The sequence below is a fragment of the Lampris incognitus genome, chromosome 13 (genome assembly GCF_029633865.1).
Source record: "Lampris incognitus isolate fLamInc1 chromosome 13, fLamInc1.hap2, whole genome shotgun sequence".
NCBI classification, from domain to species: domain Eukaryota; kingdom Metazoa; phylum Chordata; class Actinopteri; order Lampriformes; family Lampridae; genus Lampris; species Lampris incognitus.
In genome coordinates, this window is record NC_079223.1 from 12,434,771 (window position 1) to 12,454,878 (window position 20,108).

General features: G+C 49.6%; 1 protein-coding gene across 1 annotated transcript; it reads right to left on the bottom strand.

Annotated features, from left to right (window-relative positions):
- Positions 1-727: 727 nt before the first annotated feature.
- LOC130122899 (5-hydroxytryptamine receptor 7-like) lies at positions 728-8,860 on the bottom strand. Its single transcript, XM_056291953.1, has 2 exons — positions 8,433-8,860; positions 728-2,449 (listed from the first exon to the last, which is right to left on the bottom strand). Exons 1-2 carry the CDS (start codon positions 8,786-8,788, stop codon positions 1,528-1,530), a joined length of 1,278 nt encoding a protein of 425 aa, XP_056147928.1. The 5' UTR covers positions 8,789-8,860; the 3' UTR covers positions 728-1,527.
- Between the last annotated feature and the right edge of the window lie 11,248 nt (positions 8,861-20,108).

Here is a 20,108-nt window from a genome sequence, read left to right on the forward strand (position 1 = left end):
GTCTCGGTAAATTACTCCTTTAGTTCGGTTTGCTGTAACTGAATCATCCAATAATACTAACCCCCCCCTTTTTTCCCTCCCAAGTTGTACCCAGCCAATTACCCCACTCTTCCGAGCCGTCCCGGTCGCTGCTCCGCCCCTCTGCCGATCCGGGGAGGGCTGCAGACTACCACATGCCTCCTCGGATACATGTGGGAGTCGCCAGCCGCTTCTTTTCACCTGACAGTGAGGAGTTTCACCAGGGGGACGTAGCACGTGGGAGGATCACGCTATTACCCCCAGTCCCCCCCTCCCCGAACAGGTGCCCCGGCCGACCAGAGGAGGCGCCAGCGCAGCGACCAGGACACATACCCACATCCGGCTTCCCACCCGCAGACACGGCCAATTGTGTCCATAGGGATGCCCGACCAAGCCGGAGATAACGCGGGGATTCGAACCGGCGATCCCCGTGTTGGTAGGCAACGGAATAGACTGCTATGCTGCCCGGACGGCTACCAGCTTTTTGACAACACCCTATGTTCCCTCATGAATCGATGTCATCAGGTTAGGTGAGGGAACATAGACCCCCACCCCCACCCCCCGGGGCCATGTTGCTCGTGATGAGTCTGGCAGGTTATGTTGAGTTTTAAAGTTCCTATAGAATTGTAAAAGACAGAGCAGATTTGAATTAGCCCTTCGGCTATTGTTAGCACACTTATCTTGATGTCAACAAAACGTATGGCCGAGTGAACTAAAAGTTTGCATTCAAACTGATTAAGGGAGTCGTTCTGATGACTGGACAAGATTTTGTCCCCCCAAAAGCTTAGCGGCTCATCACATTAGTTCAATACGGCAAACAGTTTGCTTCTGTGATCTTCAACCCTCAGCGCTCCTTAACCGCCAAGGGTCTTACTTGTCCTCTCAAACAGCACCACGCCACCAGAGACCAAGGGTTAGGAGGAGTGAGACAGTCTCGGCCATCAAGAATATCAACGGCATCAGCCTAGCAGGGCAATTCCCAAAGCTCCACCAGAAACCCTCACTTCTTCATAGGTAATGGGGACAACTGTTAAGTAGCTCAAAGTAAAAATACCCCACAATGACCAGTCAGCAAATTTCCATCTCTGGTGGTAACAGTCCCCCCACTCCATCACTGTCATGGTGTGCACAGCGGGATTCACAAATCTCTGTAGCAGGTTTAGCAACATCTTTTGTTCCCAAGTTTGTAATCCAGGATGACAGAACCGACTCTTCGTTTAGAACTTCAGTAGCTTTGAACGTACCAAGTACTGCAGTTACTTTCCCGCCCTCATTAAAAGTATGTGAAAAAGCTGGTAGCCTGAACAACGCAGACCCAGAGGACGAGGAAGGCCATCTTCTATGTGGCTGCATGTCAGTCATCAGTATAAACTGTATCATAGTGTTTGCTGTCAGTCCTTGGTTCTGCACTGACAGATATTATGAAGGAAAAAAAAACAGACTGCCACCTTTGTGCTGTTCCCTCTTCAAGGCGGCATCGTTACTGTCCCGAGCAGCACACTGAAGCCTTTATATAACCAAGTCTGGCTTCTCCCCCAGTTTGAGCGCTTCGTGCATTCCCGCTGCCGACAGCTTCCGGTTGATGTTCCGGTACCGGCATCGCAGCAGGTTGCTGTAGGTGGTCCTCAGGTCGCGGTTGAAGGAGGCGTAGATGAAGGGGTTGATGAGGGAGTTGGCGTAGCCCAGCCACAGCAGAGTGCGCTCCAACCAAAGGGGGACGCAGCTGCATTCCACGCCACAGATGAAGGGGCGGGCGGTGGACACCAGGAAGAAGGGCATCCAGCAGAAGGCGAAAGCTCCCACCACGATGCCCAGGGTGGCGGCGGCCTTCTGCTCCCGCTTGAAGATTGACTGGTTCTTCCTCCGGCGACGATGGTGGTGCTCGCCAGTCTTGAGGAGGCGGGAGACGCGCGTGCTACACTCCTCCTCCACCTCCCTGTGGAGCTTCAGTGCCGCCGACATGCAGTCCGTGCTCTCCTCCTCCTCTTCATCCGCCCGTTTCTCCTCCTCCTCCTCCTCCTCCTCCGTCCCTGGCCTGTCTCCACTCACCATACTGCCTCCCTGGTCCTCCTCTTGTCTCGCGTCCTCTCCTCCTCCGGGCGGTGCCACCCCGGCCTCCTCCCCTCCGTCTCTGGGGAACCCGGTGATGGTGTGCTTGGCCGCGCTCAGCTTGGCAGCTCGGTAGATCCGGTAGTACATGATCAGCATGACGGACATGGGGATGTAGAAGGCCACAGCCGTGGAGTAAACCGTGTAGCCAAAATCCTGGCTGATTAGACACACCCTGCCGTCGTTGACGTTCTGCGCCCAGCCGAACAGAGGGGGGAGAGTGATGGAGGCAGAGAGGAGCCACACCGAGAGGATCATTTTGGCCATGCAGCAGCCGCTCTGTCTGACGGGGTAGGTCAGAGGGTTGGTGATGCCCAGGTACCTGCAGAGAGACAGCCAAATAACAGAAACAGCCTCATTTAATTTCATTAGCAGCCTCATTAGCCACGCATGTCTCACAAATCGGTCACATTGATCCGGCAGATCGAGTGCGGCCTTCCTCTCGTGCAGAGCAACTTCAGGGCCTGGCAGAGAGGTGGGCGGGCAGTTCACAGCTTCGTGCAGGGGAAATGCGACACGGCAGAACGGCGAACAAAAATGGCCGCGCCGTTGAACGGCAATGAGTCAACACGTGATCGTGGAATAAGCCACATGACGCACGTGCACTCAGCCGCGTGTAAAGCGTTTGTCAGCTGATGACACGTAAATCCCTCCCCATGGCCACATGTGTACTTCACCTCTGCCCGTAGTGTATATGGTTACTGTCATTTCTACTGTGTTGCATGTAATGGTGGAGGAGGGGTCTTGTCATGGGGGGGGTTGCAATGGGCATCTCTCCCCCTCTCTCTCACACACGCACGCACGCGCGCACGCGCATGCGCACACAGTACTTTGGATGTCATGAATTGCTGTGGATGAATTACCATGGGCGTCCGGGTAGTGTAGCGGTCTATTCCGTTGCCTACCAACACGGGGATCGCCGGTTCGAATCCCCATGTTAGCTCCGGCTTGGTCGGGCGTCCCTACAGACGCAATTGCCCGTGTCTGCGGGTGGGCAGCCGGATGTGGGTAATGCGTCCTGGTTGCTGCACTAGCGCCTCCTCTGGTCGGTCGGGGCGCCTGTTCCGGGGGGGGGAATAGCGTGATCCTCTCACGCGCTACGTCTCCCTGGTGAAACTCCTCACTCTCACGTGAAAAGAAGCAGCTGGCGACTCCACATGTATCGGAGGAGGCATGTGGTAGTCTGCAGCCTTCCCCGGGGTCGGCAGAGGGGGGTGGAGCAGCGACGGCTCGGAAGGGTGGGGAGGTTGGCTGATGCAATTGGGGAGAAAAAATCCTCCCCCCCAAAAAAAAAAAAAATCCACGGGCTAAAATCAGTGCTGTGTACTGACACCCTTGAAATGAATGACCGCTGTCAGTATCATGCAGTTGCCATAAATTAATGAGCAGGACAGAACAATTAACGAATCATTTAATGAACCACATCCGTCATCATCATCCTTATCACCAACAGCCAACCGAGGCAGCTTATCCGGTAGATTTGTGAAGAGTGGCAGCATTCGTCTCATGTCCACACATGGGATTTCACCTCCGGCTCTGTTCGGGTCCAGTGCAGAAATGCACCGGGGGCTAAAGTAATGGCCTTTAACGTTGCCCGGCACTAAAGCGGACTCCTCTTGCTGCAGAGGAGTTCTGTGTGGTGCATTTCTAGATTGGTTGGGCTGGATTTTGGTCAGGTCTGAAGCTGCGTTAAGAAATCATGGCCAGTTGTTGATTTATAAGGTGCATTTGCCCCGGAGGAGCCCTGACAAGTGGCAGGCAGAAGCGTGCTCTTGTAGCCCGGGGACGCCGTGTCCTCTCCGTGGTTGCTGGCAAAATAATTCTCCAACATTTACTAACGCGTTAAAATATTGTAACGTGCATGGATAAGAAGACACGCTGGCCGCTGACCGGCGGGTCTGACCCTTTAGTCTAGCGGTTAGCGACGCCTCCTGCGGTGCGGGCGATACGGGTTCGCTTCCCGGCCGCGGCAGTTCCTGCGGTTGCGTTGTCCCCCCGAATTCGCTACAACATGTAACCGCCTCATCATGTGCCATTTATACTTATTACGAAACATACTCTAGAAGCGGGTGGCGCAGTGGGTAGCGCGGTCGCCTCACGGCAAGAAGGTCCCGGGTTCGAGCCCCGGGGTAGTCCAACCTTGGGGGGTCGTCCTCTGTGTGGAGTCTGCATGTTCTCCCCGTGTCTGTGTGGGTTTCCTGCGGGGGCTCCGGTTTCCTCCCACAGTCCAAAGACATGTAGGTCAGGTGACTCACCCGTACTAAATTGCGTGCGTGCGTGCGTGCGCGAGCGCGCGACCTGTGGCGTAAGCCCAATGGCTGCTGGGATAGGCTTCAGCATCCCGCGACCCTGAGAGCAGGATAAGCGGTATGGATGATGGATGGATGGACGGATGGGTGGATGGATGGGTGGATGGGTGGATATTCCAGAAGCAGAATAATTGGCAAACAGGATCCAAAAACCCAATTCATTTTCATGAGAGACGAAATCTAAACGGATCCGGATGTGGCGCGAGGTCGCTGAACGCCACGACGCCTCAGAAGCAGATGTGCTGAGAGACATGCGCGCTATGGCTTTGGCGAGCATGAGCGCCGCACGTTGACCGTATTTGTCTCTGAGAAAGGCTGGGTGAGAAGGACGCCAGACTGCTTCTCGGAAAACATTCTGGTCCACTTGCCAGACTGCTTCGGCTCACGAGGCTGCTCAAACACCCGCGTGGCCCTGAATAAGACCGGCGGAGGACCGACGCTCTCGGCCGCCGTCACGTATAACACGGGCCTCAAGAGGTCCGGTCCAGTTCCCCCTGCACTGTAGCGGTTCCTTTCACGTGGCCCACGAGCAAGCGGACCTCTTGGTGAGACTGTCAACAGGAAACCAGGCAGGAAAAAAAAATGTAAGAATATTTTTTTCCTATTTCAAACAATCTACTAGTGACACTGTCGTGAATGAATGAAATGCACCAATGACGTTTGCCTTAGGCGTCCTGTGGGTGAGTCCCAGGGGGGTCACTGAACCCATTAAACGCCCTTACCCAAAAAAATGCATGTGGGATTATTTTTTTAACGTAATGCCTTGTTTTATACTAAAAAAAACAAACAAAAGGTAATTTAAAGTTGATTTTAATCATGCAAATGAAGCCTCTATTGACCCCACCAACTCAAATACCCCAAAACATCCCACCGTGACCCCGGAGGATACCACACGACATCACTTCCTGTTGTTGTTTTATTATTCAGACTTTGTTGATGTTGCTCTCACACAAAAACGGACCCGCACCACCGTTTGGAGGCGGACTCAGGCCCCTCGTCTTTTGGGGAGCCGTTTGCAGGTGTCGTGCACCAGACTTCCCTGTACGTGTCCACGCCTGTCAAAAATGAAATCGTTCATAAAGTCCAGACTGAACTGTGCAGGTGTGAAGACCCACCTCAGTGGCCATTATCAGGGTGCCTGTTGGCAAGGCAGTACCCCCTCCTCAGCTGCTCAGCAACACGTGGTACGACACCGCCTTACGGGTTTCCTCAGAGTCACTGATTCTGAGCAAAACTCCCAAACCGGTTTCATCAGCTACCAAACGAAAGACTCATTCCCCAAAGTTATGAACACCAGTGCACCTGTTTCCACACATGCTGCAGGTCTGTGGAGCTTGTTTGTGCAAAACTCTAAATTAAAAATGAAAGCTCCTTAATAAAACACGGGTTGCACAGTGTACTCTATCCAGAAAGTCCTTTACCCCCTCGGTACGTTTAACTCCGACACCACAACCTGAACTTCTGTTGATAGTTAAGCGACAGGGTGCACGAGTAAGCAGCAAAACTGGACCTCACCCCAATCATGTGTTCTCCCACCGAGGATTTCTTTCTCCCCACGGCGGTGGAACCTGCAAGTGATGGAGGAGGCATGTGGGGACATCACGCTAGATTCAACCCAGCTCCTGGACCAAGCCTTTTAATCCCAGTTAGACTACTGCGGGGTACTCCTCACCAGTCCCCCCCCGCCTGTGCATTATGCAATACGCTGCAAAGGATCCAGAACGATGCTACACGTCCGGTCTTCCACCTGCTGCGCACACGTCTCCAGCTGGTCGCGTCCTTACTATCGTTCGGGTCGCCGTCTTGATGTTGGCTCTGCAGACCCTTATTAAGGGGTGCCCTGGGTTACTCCATGTGTCCAGACTTTCCTCTCAAGTGGCCACAAAGTAGTGGAGGGAACTCCGGGCCTCCATCAAAGCTCGCCTTAAAGTCTCGTTCACTTCCAAGAACGGCTAAAAACTCCTTCTCCGTCACGGCCTTCCTCCGGATGACCTCTGAGCACGACCCTTACACCGATTTGTGGCGTAATCCATGTTAGCTGTAATTCAAACCCCCATTGCCGATGATCTGCCTATTGTGCACTACTTACACTTGATTTGACATGCACTTTTGGGCTACGGTACGATTACTATTTTCATTTCCAATGCCTGTAAATCGACACGAGAATATATAACTTGAGACCAAAACCCAGAGAGAGAGGTTAGACGTGTACTTTGCTTTGTGGTCAATAAGTCATTACCAGAAAACACCAAGGCCCACTGCTTTGCAACATCTAAAAAGGTATACTCTGTGACACAGTGCAACGCCGGAGCAAATTAAATAAAGCAACTCGTCAACGCTAATTAGAGAATCATAGAAAGTGGTCCACTTCTTAAAGACGCGTTTCGGCCGGCACCAGCCGTCAGTTTCAGAGGAGCACCTGCGACAGGAGACAGGTTGGTCCGTAGCGAGCTACCGGGAGACGGAAAGGGTCTCGCCTCGATCCCAGGCCGCGTTTCAAGTGTGGTAGATGTCATCACTGCTACACCATGCAGCAAACTAACAACTTCTAGGATGGACACTCAGATACTATAAAAGGGTGCAGGAGTTGCAATGCAACTCGCGTAGTATTCCACCTACAACGCCCATGTGGGTGTTTTCATGTGGGGAGGACAAACAGAGAACTGAAGGAGAATCGCTGAGTGCAAATATGTCATTCGCACAGGAAATGGAGACTAGCCCATGGCTAAGCGTGGTACGCAGCACCGCGGAAGTGACCCGGACCCACTCAGAGCAGCAGGTATAGAGGCCACGGAGACGCCCGAGAGGGGGGGGAAACTCTTACAAAGAGAAACACTCTGGATCTTCAAGCTAAGGGGCCATTACGAGCTCAGACCTGAATGAAGAGCTGGACTATGTTCCATATCTGTAAATATATTTGTTATGATGGGATGACCCCCTCCTCCCACCTCCCATATCCTGTTACACTCCCTTGTTATCTCTCTCCGCATTGCAGGTTCCCAACTTCAGTGAATTACTGGACCCTTTAAATTCATTAAAATTGAGTTTCCTTTATTCATGCTCTTGGGGAAATGCAGTTACTGCAAATTAAAAACCCACCCTAGCTGTGATCTGTGTAGCTGGGAGCAGTGGGCTGCCGCCTCCAATGCTGTGCCCGGGGGCCGGGGACCAAGTCCAGTTCTTTCCCCCACTGCCTTGGTCCGGGGCACAGACAGGAGTATAAACCCTGACATGCATGTTTGTTTTTTAATTTCCCCCTTTTTCTCCCCAGTTGTAGCCGGCCAATTACCCCACTCTTTCCGAGGCGTGCTGGTCGCTCTTCCACCCCCCCCTGCCGATCCGGGGAGGGCTGCAGACTACCACATGCCTCCTCTGATACATGTGGACTCGCCAGCCCCTTCTTTTCACTTGACAGACACAAAGAGTGCACGAGTCTAACCTCTCCCGGTCTTGCTTTTGGTCTCATGGTGTGTCCTTGGATCCACAGACCGACCACCCGTTGTTGGACACTTGCGTTGGTGAGGCAGGACTCCTCAGCCAATCCACTGGCCTCTCTCTCCATGCAGGAATACACCGGCTGACTGCTGCTCTCTTGCAGATACAAATGTTAATTAAATGAGAGAACGTACTGTAGCGAATTCGGGGGTAACCACAGGAAGTGCCGCGGCCGGGAAGCGAACCCGTATTGCCCGCACCGCAGGAGACATCGCTAACCGCTCGACTAAAGGGTCAGACCCGCGAGCCAGCGGCCAGCGTGTCTGGTTATCCACGCACGTTACAGCACACTGTTGAAATGAGCCCAAACCTGTTGTTTGAAAGTGTGGAAAGACAGCACACAGAAATGTAAAGACGTGTGGTTCCGTTTATTGAAGTCAGTAGCTCTCATAAGCCTTTTACCCATTTGGGGATAAACGCCTTCACGTCCCGCGGACGCTTTCCCCCACGTGCGAACTCTCTCCACGCGCGAGGTGAGGCGAAGTTCAGCGGGACGCTTACCTGTCGATGCTGATCACGCACAGCGTCATGATTGACGCGGTGCAGCACATCACGTCCATGGCGATGAACACGTTGCAGAAAAACTGACCGAAAACCCACCGACCGCCGATCAGGTCCGTGATGCTGACGAAAGGCATGACGGCCAGGGCCACGGAGAGGTCCGCCACCGCCAGCGAAACGATCAGGTAGTTGGACGGCTGGCGCAGCTTCTTGACGAAACACACGGAGATGACCACGAGCAAGTTCCCGCAGATCGTGGAGAGCGTGAGCACGGTGAGAACTCCGCCGATCAGAACTTTCTCCACCCGGCCGTAGCTCAGGATCTGCGCTCCGCACCGCGTCCCGTTCGTCTCCATCGCGAGGGGCTGACTGGCGCTGGTCGGACAGGCGGCTCGCCTCCGCCGCAGCCTCTGCGGAGTCCTGCGCAATCCTCAGCAGCCGAGGCGCAAGAGCCTCCGAGACCACCGTGTTCGCGGACCCCCCCTTCCCCCCCCCCGGAGTTCCTGGCACAGACCATCTCCTCTACCACGAACCATCTCCCGTTGCCATCCCCAGAGCTTCCGTGATTTGCCCCCTGCAGCGACCACTCTGCCCTCGGCTCCCCTTTTTAATCCATGGACATTGGGGACCCGTCTGACGATGACAAAGACGCACACGCGTGGCGGTGTTGGTGTGGAGAAGGAGCCCCTACCCACCGCGCTCTCACCTCGGCCAGCGCCGATCTCTCTCACCCGCGGCGCATTGTTTTCTGTCTCCGATACGCGGTGGTCAGTGCGCACGTTGCGCGCCACGAGCGGATTCCCCAAATAGGTGACCTACAAAATACCGGCATGACCTCCCCACCGGGGGCCACTTGTCTGAGGTTATATCTCTCTCCTCATTGCAGGCGCCCAACTTTAGTAAAGTATTGGAACCTTTACTGAGGACTCATCTATACTCCGCCAGTATACGGTCTTAATTGTCTTAATATGGGTATTTTTCCAAGTAACTGTCTTTCCATACTCGCAAACATGTCACGTGAGTTGACCCGTGACGCCTTTCGACGTCATGGGTCGACTCACTGAAGAACCTAAAGATCTGTGATTATTTGGCAGCCTATCCAAGCAGGCAAAATGTAACGGTATTGGTCATTGCGTCACATGATAGGTACTATACTAAATTATGTCTTGCATAAAGGCACATTAAATTGGGGCTTTTGGGGGATTGGGCCAGTGACCGAAAAAAAACAAAAAAACAAAACCCTGTCTCACCATGGCCCTGCGCATGCAGGCTGCGTGAAGCTGATTGATTGATTGAAGAAAGGCGCTGCTGTCGCCTCCAAAGACATTTGTGACGTCACCGGTTATCGCGTCGCCCCTACGCGAGCGTGCACGGCCATACTGATGGTCAGAGGGAGAGAGAAATCGGGAGGAAGGGAAAGGGGGAGGATGTGAAGGCAGTGGACACACATGCTGGGGACAGCGGGATTACTGTGGACATCTCTGTGGACTGAGCTGTCAGCCTACAGCCGCAACATGAACCAAATAACACGTCTCCCCACTGCTCCACACAGCAGAACCCGGCCACGATGGCTCAGGTTCCTTCCGCCAGGAAAAACGCCCCATTTGGGAGAAAAACGAGCTGGCAGTTTAGTTTTGTTTTTTTCTTGTCTTCTTCGTGAACACTCGTATTACTAGTGTAACCTATTTTTCTGGACTTGTTACACTAGAAATCATTTGCTTCTACCAGGGCGAAGAAGCTGAGAGGCTGGTCAGAATTTCCCCTCTGAGGAATTTCACGCGTAAGGGTCGACGTGGACTTGTGTGTTGCAGAAAGACTATAACCCCTTTGCTCTGTCTGAATAATTTAGTATGTATTATTAGATCTGCGTCCCTGGACGGGCGGCAGTGAATCATCTTCATCGTCCCTGAGCTGGCGAGGCGATGCGTCAGCCGACGAGGCCGCACGGGCGTCTCGCGGTGCCCAGGCCACCGCTGCCATCTAGCGGAGGACCGAGGTACTGCAAGGCAGCAGGACCGGTGTCAGTTTAGTGTGGTCTCAAATGGTACCCTAACAGAACTAAAAAAAAATGAATAAATAAAAAAACCAAGGCAACTGATCATTGCCATAAGCTGAAGAACTTAAAAGTCAAATGTTTTCAGAGCTTAGATATTTGTATTACATGTAATATTTGTAATATTTGTATTACATGCTACATGAACCTTTTAAAGGGCTCATTAAGTCAACTCAAACTTGTTCCAGCTAATGTGACGTAAAGTTTTCAACCACCTCTCCCATGGCATTAAGTTAACAGATCTTAAGGATATAAGAACACAGACATACTCTATTATGTCATATACTCAATATTTATTGATCTTTTTGTGTTTTTTCCATTACTCATTAGTCCAACACACTGACTTGTTAAACTCAAAATCACGTGACTCAAAACTTTTGTGGGACCTTCATCGCCTCAATTACACTGAGTACAACTAACATCAACAGCTTGAGTAAATGTCTTCTTTTGAACCGTATTTTCTTTCTCGCTCCCATTCAACACACTGCACTGTTAACACTTAAAAGACAGAAAAATAAATAATCATTAGAAAAAGTACATAAAATGCAAAGGCAATGTGTACATTTGGCTACCTGGCTAAAACATGAATAGGGCAACAGGGCTGCAACTTGGATGAAATTACAATAATACCACAAACTGTTGATGAACCCTTTACAAATCTGAAATGTATATATGGTACATTAACCAGTATCAGATGCACAGTGTATTCTGGTTCATGATAAAACAAATATACTGCATTTATACAGGCGTTTCTAGTCTACCGACCACTCAAAGTGCATGCCTCACATTCACCCACTGATGGTGGAGACTGCCATGCAAGGCGCCAAGCTGCTCATCAGGAGCAGTTAGGAGTTCCGTGTCTTGCTCAAGGACACTTCGACACGCTCTCTGGAGTCGCTGGGGATAGAACTGGTGACCTTCTGACCAGACGACCCACTCTACCTCCTGAGCCATGCCTCCCTAATTCATCTGGCTGAATTAAAGTGCAGCAACTTTTCAAGGCATTATCCTCACAGAGGGAACACACGTTGAACCAGAGGGGAAATGCCTCCAATAATGCCCCACCCCACAACCCCCTTAATCAGATGAACTTCTACACATGTATCATCAAGTCATTCTTGACGGGTGCAACTTGCACGACAATTCGCCACCTTCCAAACCAAGTAAAATCTTCTGAGCGAATTTAAAAGTGTTGGTCCGTCCTTTGGGATAGCTGAGGTGTCGTCCGTAGATCAATGCAAACAGTAGCAGGAAGGCATTGGCAAGGCTGGTCCCAATGTCACTTACAATGAGCACAGAGATTTTCAGACTGGCAGTGAACTGGACTTGTGTCATTGTCACTGCTGACTGTAGGGAGGGCCACTGCAACACCTGCACGCTCTGGCCCATCAGACTCGTGCTGAGTGAATGGAAGAAGAAGATTCTACAAATCATCTGAGCAGATGCAGAGTGGAAAACAAGTCTCACTTAGAACAAAGGTAGTTAAATAACGCACGCACGCACGCACGGCACGCGTCCGGGTGGCGACGCTGTCTATTCCGTTGTTTACCAACACGGGGGTCGCCGGATCGAATCCCCCTGTTACCTCCAGCTTGGTCGGGCGTCCCTAGACACATTTGGCCGTGTCTGCGGGTGGGAAGCCAGAGGTGGGTATTTGTTCCCATCGGGTGTTTTTGAAAACGTAGCCCTTTCTATCCGTTTTGGTCTTTCGTCCACACGCAAACTGCGTTTTAGGTCAATGAAGGAAAACTTCCAGGGGGAAGAAACTGTTCTGACGTCTAGACAGAGAAAATGGGGTTTGGGCTTGTGACGTCAGAGTGTGCGCCGTTATCGCCTTTGTTTACATGAAGCGACATTTTGCGTAGTTGCGGACGTGGTCAAAATAGTGTTGGTTCTCGGTCTTTTGTGTACTCATGAATGTACTGTTACTCTCCCAGTGTATCGAGGAACTGAGCCGCTACCGAGGTCACTGCTACGTAATCCAACGCTCCGACACAGAACCCGTCGCCAACGTCGCTGGTTTTGGACGAGACCGGGTCAGACCTCTAGCTGGTGAGACAACTTCGAAGATGAAGTGATTGTTGCTGAAGAATGGTGAGAAAACTTCCGTTTGTCAAGGATATCGCTGCTGTCTCTGAATGAGACGCTTCCCCAGCAAACAAAGAAACGTCCCCAGCACGTCCCCTAAAGGTCCTCTCCGAACGTCCGGTAAATGTCATTGTGTAGGGTTTTCATTATGTCACGGGGTTGTTACTGAGGAACATTCAAAAAACGTCCTGAGGACATTACAGGGGCGTTAGGTATTATAGACGTCCCCGGGACGTCACGTGGACGTTATTGCGGGACGTCATGAGGACATTGCAGGGACGTTAGGGGACGTCCCAGTGACGTCACGGGAACGTTATTGTCGGACGTTCAAAAAACGTCCTGAGGACATTACAGGGGCGTTAGGTCTTCTAGACGTCCCTGGTACGTCACGTGGACGTTATTGCGGGACGTCATGAGGACATTGCAGGGACGTTAGGGGACGTCCCAGGGACGTCACGGGGACGTTATTGTCGGACGTTCAAAAAACGTCCTGAGGACATTACAGGGGCGTTAGGTCTTCTAGACGTCCCTGGTACGTCACGTGGACGTTATTGCGGGACGTCATGAGGACATTGCAGGGACGTTAGGGGACGTCCCAGGGACGTCGCGGGGACGTCACGGGGACGTTATTGTCGGACGTTTAAAAAACGTTCTGAGGACATTACAGGGGCGTTAGGTCTTCTAGACGTCCTGGGGATGTCACTGGGACGTTATGGCGGGACGTCCCGAGGACATTACAGGGACGTTAGGGAAAACCCAGATAGCAAAATGCCGTTGAATCAACACTGAGATGTTGCCAGGCAGAGGCATTGAATCCACATTGATTTACGACGTGGATTCACTGTTGAAAGCACTCGATATGTACACTGTTGAAATAACGTTGGATTCTCAATCATGGCTGATATTGAATCAATATTGATTCAGCTATTATCTTAAAAGTTAAGTTTAGTTTATTTGACATTGAAACGATGTTATAATAATCATTTATATGCTTTACAGCATGCTCTTCGTCTGGCCTAGGCTATACTAAAAGAAACTGAAGAATCATCCTCTTTTTCTTTATTGTACAATTTTAAGTTGAAATCACTTTGAACCCGAGGCAAATGCCTTGCGATTCCACACTATCAAAACCACAAATTCCAAATATTTTCTGTTATCGTATACACTTCCTCAGTCACTACTACACCACTGGGTTTAACTTGGGCTATAAGATAATACACACGTAAATTATTAGTGCAAAGTGAATTTTAATCAGACTCTCCAGAACCATCCAGGCCGTCTATTGTGGTTTATACTGATGAGGAGACTGGTTTATACTGATGAGGAGACTGATGAGGAGACTGAGAGCACGCCTACTGGCCTCTCGTCATATTACCTATAGTATAGGCTCACCCCCGTATTACTTCGTGTATATGTTCAAACTCATATACTACACCGTCAAATTATCCACGCACAAGCCAAGAGCTCGTGAAACAATGCTACATAATAAACCAATGATAAAATCTAAAGTCTATTTTAACTATTTTAGATAGCTATCGCCCACGAGCTTTCCAAAACATTTGCTCATTGATCCGTAAGCTATCTCTGCGCCAATTTAAAACGGAACAATCAAGAATCGTTATGTTGAGGCAACAACAATCAAAGCATAGCATGTAATATAAACAGTCTTTAACTTCCTTTCTTCCATCAATCCTCTTTATCCCCCCCCCCCTCTGGTGCATAACGCAGCCACTTCTTGACGACATCGCTGACATCTTTCAGTCATGTTGATGAGCAGCCTCTGAAAATGATCTTTCAAGCTCATGTTCTGCTGCATGACGTGCGTCAATCAACTGACAAAAAAAAATCAAATCAATTGAGCGCCAACCGAGAAAGCAGTCTAGCCAATCACAGCCAGGCGGGCATTGTGCACATTGAAACATTGACTCAGTGTTGCCATTTCAATCCTGAAAACCTACCCCTTATTGCAATGTTGATTCAACATTGTTTTGTTTTTTTCACATTTAAACTGTGTCTGTTATTAAATGTCGAATCAATTTGGATTTCTCAACCTCACCCAAAAACAACCCTTTTGACCATAATTCAATGTTGAATCAACAACTTTTGCTATCTGGGAAGTCTTCTAGATGTCCCCGTGATGTAATGCAAACCCTACACAATGACATTTACCAGACATTTGGAGAGGACCTTTAGGGGACGTGCTGGGTCACCCGCACACTGAAGGGCAGACAACTGTAATGAGATCACCTGTTGTCCAAAAGTTGCGTCCACACTCTGTTTAGCCGACGAGGGGAGATTACGCAAGACAACGAACGCTTCTGGAATGTCAAGACAGGTGTTTTGAAAATAGTAAGATAAGTCTGTGAGGCAATCACTGTCCACTTGGGCCCTGTACAGTCACTGAGTCCAAAGTAGAGGAACTTGTAGGGTTTCACTGAGCCCAAGGCATCCCTCAGTGCATCAGGTCCGTGACGGTGTTATGGAGGGTCCTTGTGTCGAGCTAGAGTGGTCATTGAATGTGCTTTTGGCGGACTGAAAGCACGGTTTGGAGCATTGAGAAGGGCGATGGTCATTAATCTAAATGACCTTCCCTTCGTTATCTATGCCTGTTTTGCGCTCCATAACAACTGTGAGGCCACCGAGGAGACGGTGGACGAGAGCAGAGTCATCGAAGCAATTCAGCATGACAAGGACAACCAGCCAGCCACACAGACATACATATTTCAGAGCCGACTGCATCACAGCAGAAGGGGAGAAGGTCAGGAGGTCCTTACTGAGTTCCTTGATCCATAACAGGGACTGCAGTTCTTCTCTGTTGGCCACGGAGGCTGCTCAGGGTCTGTGCTGTATGATCTTGAACACACACAAAAATAAAATAGTATGTTGCCTTAAAGGTTGTTCTTTACAGCCAATCAATGTTAATGCAATTTTGTTTAAAACGAAAACGATGTGTGACGTATGTGGTTGTCATGCCTTCCAAGTTGTGTGAAAGTTAGTTTACAGCACCCATAGTTCACAGCACTATGTCTCACCACTCAGACGTCTCTGCAGTTTTCAAACTCTTCACTGAATGCACACTTCAGACTGGTGGCACTGAATCGGTCACTGCACAAGAAGTCATCACCAGCCTGAATACTGTTTCAGCTGCATACGACTTGTCAGCTCGTTTTGGTGGCACCACTAGCCACTAAAACGAATAACCCAAGTAGCGTAACCTGACCTCCTAACCTAAAAAGTAGGTTAGGGTTAAAAACAACAGGTGGCCAAAGCGTGTCGGTGAAGGGCTAACGTGACACATCAAATCAAAAAGAGACGTCTTTTCACAATTAACACTTGAAATGATGAAGGCACTTGCAAGGTAGTACAAAATGAGCTGCCTTTTCAGAAAAACTTAAAGCGGTTGAGATTCCATGAAAAACAGAACAGACCTCTCATGTACATACGCCATAGGAGCTGCCTAACAACACAAGGTAACAACCCAGCAACAGGTGAACCTCAGCAACAGTCTTAAAACACAAAAAGTCTTTACAAGGTCTCGAATAATAACCGTATTGAAAAAGAAATAACAATAAAATATAAAAATATTAATAAAAAATATAAAGATGCAGGCCCCAAACAGCATCCTCCTAATAGTTTTTGTCAAAAATTTCAGATATCCCGAAAAAGGGCTCGTGTGAAGGAGCACCGCCCTGATCCCCGCATAGGTGAGGTGGAGCCAGTTGTGTGTGGTGATACAGTTGTGGTAGCGTTGGGTGGAAATGTGGCAGGTGTTGTGCGTAGTGGTGGTGCAGATGTGTAGATGTGTCCATAAGGACCCCTGGTGTGGTGTGGTGGCATGTTGAATGGTTGTAGTGGTGGAGTGGACGCAGAGCTTGTCTCAGCAGGGAAAAACCATCTGCTGCTGAGCTTGTCAGCCGCTCGAGACTAGTAGATCATTTACTGAAATTTTCAGAAGCTCATCTCTGATGTCTCCGTCATATCCAACGTTTTCTTTTTAATCTGGATGTGTTCCTCGGCGGCATTCGGCATTCAGCTTCAACGTGATTTGGTCATTTCAGCGGTGGAATGTGGATGGTGTGGTGCTTTCTCTCAATGCAGAGAAAGCATTTGACCAATTAGAGCGGCCTTATATAAATTTGGTTTTGGGAATAACTTTGTAAATGGGTCAGGCTTTAATATGGCAACCCGGGCTGCAGTGCTTTGTGAGAGCTTCAGTCAAAAAAATGTCCTCACTCAGGGGGACTTGACAAAAGTGCCACTCATCACTGCTGCTGTTCACGCTCGCTATTGGGCCTCTGGCTGAGGACACTGGGTCAACGCCCTTGATACAAGGTCTGGTTTTCAATGATAGGCGTCACAAAATAACCCCACACAGGTGATGTGTGGGGTTATTTCTTCTCCCGTCTTGACACCTCAGACCTGCTCTTATCTGTGTTACTGATGTATTTAATATTTTTTTAGGCTATAAAATCAATCCTTCTAAATCAGAGGCCATGCAGCTTGGTACCCTCAAGACCGTACCAAATACCTCCCCACCGTTCCCTTTTAAATTGTCACCTTTTTTCTACGAAGGTATTTTTGTGACCCCCCCCCCAACTTCTAATAAATATATTTAAATGCACAAATGGTGGTCCCAATATTCACATTCATGATAAAAAAGTGAATTATTATATAAGTGTACTTAATGATTCTGACTGCATGGTGGTGATCTCTCTGGATGCAGTGGTCCAGACAGGAGGTATGAGGCAGACTAGACTATGTTTAGGGCACCTTTTCTACCCCCCTCCCTAACTAGGGTGAGCACAGCAGATCCTAAATAGGGCTGTTCGGTCATGGATGCAGCAGCCGAGAAGCTCCTCTGCCTCAGTCTCAGGGCTTATCGACTGATCAGACCCCCACCGCCTGTGTGCCAGGTTGTGGCTAGGGGCTGCCAGACTTTGCTGTCCTGCCCCTGTCAGCTCTTCCTGATGGCCACAGGGCTTTGACCCTGGATGTTTATGGATTGATCCTTGCAGGAGGACACCTGCACATGACAGCTTTTTACATGGACAGGCTGATGCGTCTGCAGCCACCACATGGCCCTTGGCAGGGGGTGGCCAGAGTCCAATGGCATGGAGAACCAAGATGATAGGGGACCACCCGCTGTTGTAGCCTTCATCCACCTTCACTGGCATTGTGACCTGAAGACATCTTCCACCAGTTCCGTCGTTGAGGTTTCGCCTGGAACCTCCCCCTTGACATCTCTGCCTTGGGTGACCTGACCAGGAGCCAAACTCCGGATGGCATAGCTCTTGGGATCATTAGTACACGCAAACTTCTCCACCATGACAAGGTGGCAATCCGGGAGAAGAGCGAGTTAGCAGAAAGGTCCAAATCACATCCTCAACCACTTCGTCACACCCTTGCCCACATTGCCCCAAAATATGCGGCTCTAGGCTCGGCCTCTACGCCCACCTGAAGATCCACAAGAACCTAGAAGGAGGACAGTCATACTCGACCCTGAGTGACTGCCAGCGATGATGATTTAATGATTTAAAACTTAATCATTCAAAGAGTTGATTTTGCACTTATGCGGTGCCCAGAATTCCCCTCCAGTTTTATAGGCCTTTGTTTTCAATTGTGTCTCAATGGGGGAAAAGTATTTTTGGGTCCCATGGTGTCACATGACTTGCAGTTCCAAGTTTGGACACTGAGTCCATTCCAGGCATATGTGTTGAGTCTATTCATGGTAATCTGGTTCTTAGGTACCAGGAAACATGGCGGGTTGGTAGAGATAGTAGAGTTTCATTTAGTTGATTAAATGGGAGTGGAAGTGTATCCCCTGATGTTATTCTCAGCTGTGCAGAGAGTAACAGTGGAGCTCTTGCGAGTTATTAAGCTCAAAAATCAAAATCTGTTCTTCTCTGTTCTTCCACCGTATTGGTGGGTACTTAATGTGATTGTGAGCTGTTAGCATTGGTGCAGGCCTGGCAGTAGGATTAACTCGAAAAGGGGACATCAGAAATGACTGACGGGGCAAAACTATTTTTGCTTGCTGATAACACAGGAGGGCTCATAATCTATAGTACAATCACACACAATGCATTTGCAGCCACGCACTGCTGTCTTGCCGCAAGAATACAGCTTACTGCACCACTTTAAAAACATGCACAATTCACAACCAGCTCGAAAATGCTATCGGCAGAATGCAGCTTGGATGAGGCTTACAAAGCTGTCTTGCCACAAGAGTGCTGTGATATGCTGCATCGAGGTCTGCCCATCCTCACTGATGTAATACAAAGCTCCTATTCTACCATATAAACAACATTAACATCACATCTCCTTCTGGGCAACGATGCCGGTGATGAAATAATCATGTCTGCGTTTATTACTGACGTTTCCCACGCATTTCCAAAAAGCTACAAAATAATACAAGCTCAACCAGGCTACCTCTCCTTACCCCGATTCAAAAGAGTTGCAGCTGCCTTGATGCTGTGTCGAACCTCCCCACGGAATTTGCTCATGAGGTCCCTCTCAAATGCCAGTTGAATCAGCTGTGCTTGCCTCCTGTGCAGCATGCTCCATCTGTGCTCACTGAATACGCTTTCCAATGTTGAAAAAGAGTTCTCGCAAGTTGCCGTGAGTGCTCCAAATATCAATTCCAGCTTCAATGTAGGCGTTGCTGTTAGAGGCTGGAAGTTTCTATCCAAGATGTTCTGTGTAGTCCATTTTCTCCTCTCCAGATCAGGCAATTTCAGTCTGCAGAAAGTGGCATTGAGCTGACAGTAAACTCTGCTTCTTCAAAATCTCCTGAGATTAAGTCCAGCAGTGGTTTCATCTGTTCTGCAGTCATAAAGGTTTTGCTCTCTGGGGTGGAAGGCAGACAGGGCGTCAACAAGCTGGCTATTTCATGCGTTAAATCCTGCAGCGGCCTTGACCTCTGTCACTGGCTTCTCCCGCTCCCTGCCGGTTTGACTAGATGCTGCCGTTGTGGTTGTGCCCTGGAGAAACCACTTTCTAATATCCAGCACCAGCTGGCTAGCTAAACAGGTAACTCGATATTCGATTCAGCTGTACGGTGAAACTTTTTTCTTTTTTTTTTGGCAGTATATAACTTTGAAAGTAAACCTAAACCGTCAAGTTGACCCCGCCCTTCTATTGGGAAGGCCGATCACCTCGTTTTTCTCAGCTGATAAAATTTGTACAACTTAGTCTGCCTTTGATGCGTGCAATAGAGTTGCGTGAATGAAACTGTCAGACACAACAAATCGGGTGAGCATGGCAGTGGGCGCAGGTTGTGTGACAGAATATTGATACAAAACTAAGGGGGCACAATATTCTAACTGAGAGTGCATTGACCCCTCGTTGTGCTATTGGTGACAAGCTCAGTTACTTTGGTCTGAATCTAATTGACCTTGCACAAGCAACCATGATTTTAAAACAAGACACAATGAAATAAATAAGAGCTATTCGGCAAAGTGTCATTTGGAAATTAAAATGCAATGAAATAAAAGAGCCAGTCAGCAAACTGCCACTCAGAAATTATCCCGGACGCA

Excerpts from the sequence above, each read along its gene's own strand:
- LOC130122899 (XM_056291953.1), bottom strand. The coding sequence starts at position 8,788 with ATGGAGACGAACGGGACGCGGTGCGGAGCGCAGATCCTGAGCTACGGC. Across the intron at positions 2,450-8,432 it reads TGCGTGATCAGCATCGACAG|GTACCTGGGCATCACCAACC; the intron begins GTAAGCGTCCCG and ends GTCTCTCTGCAG.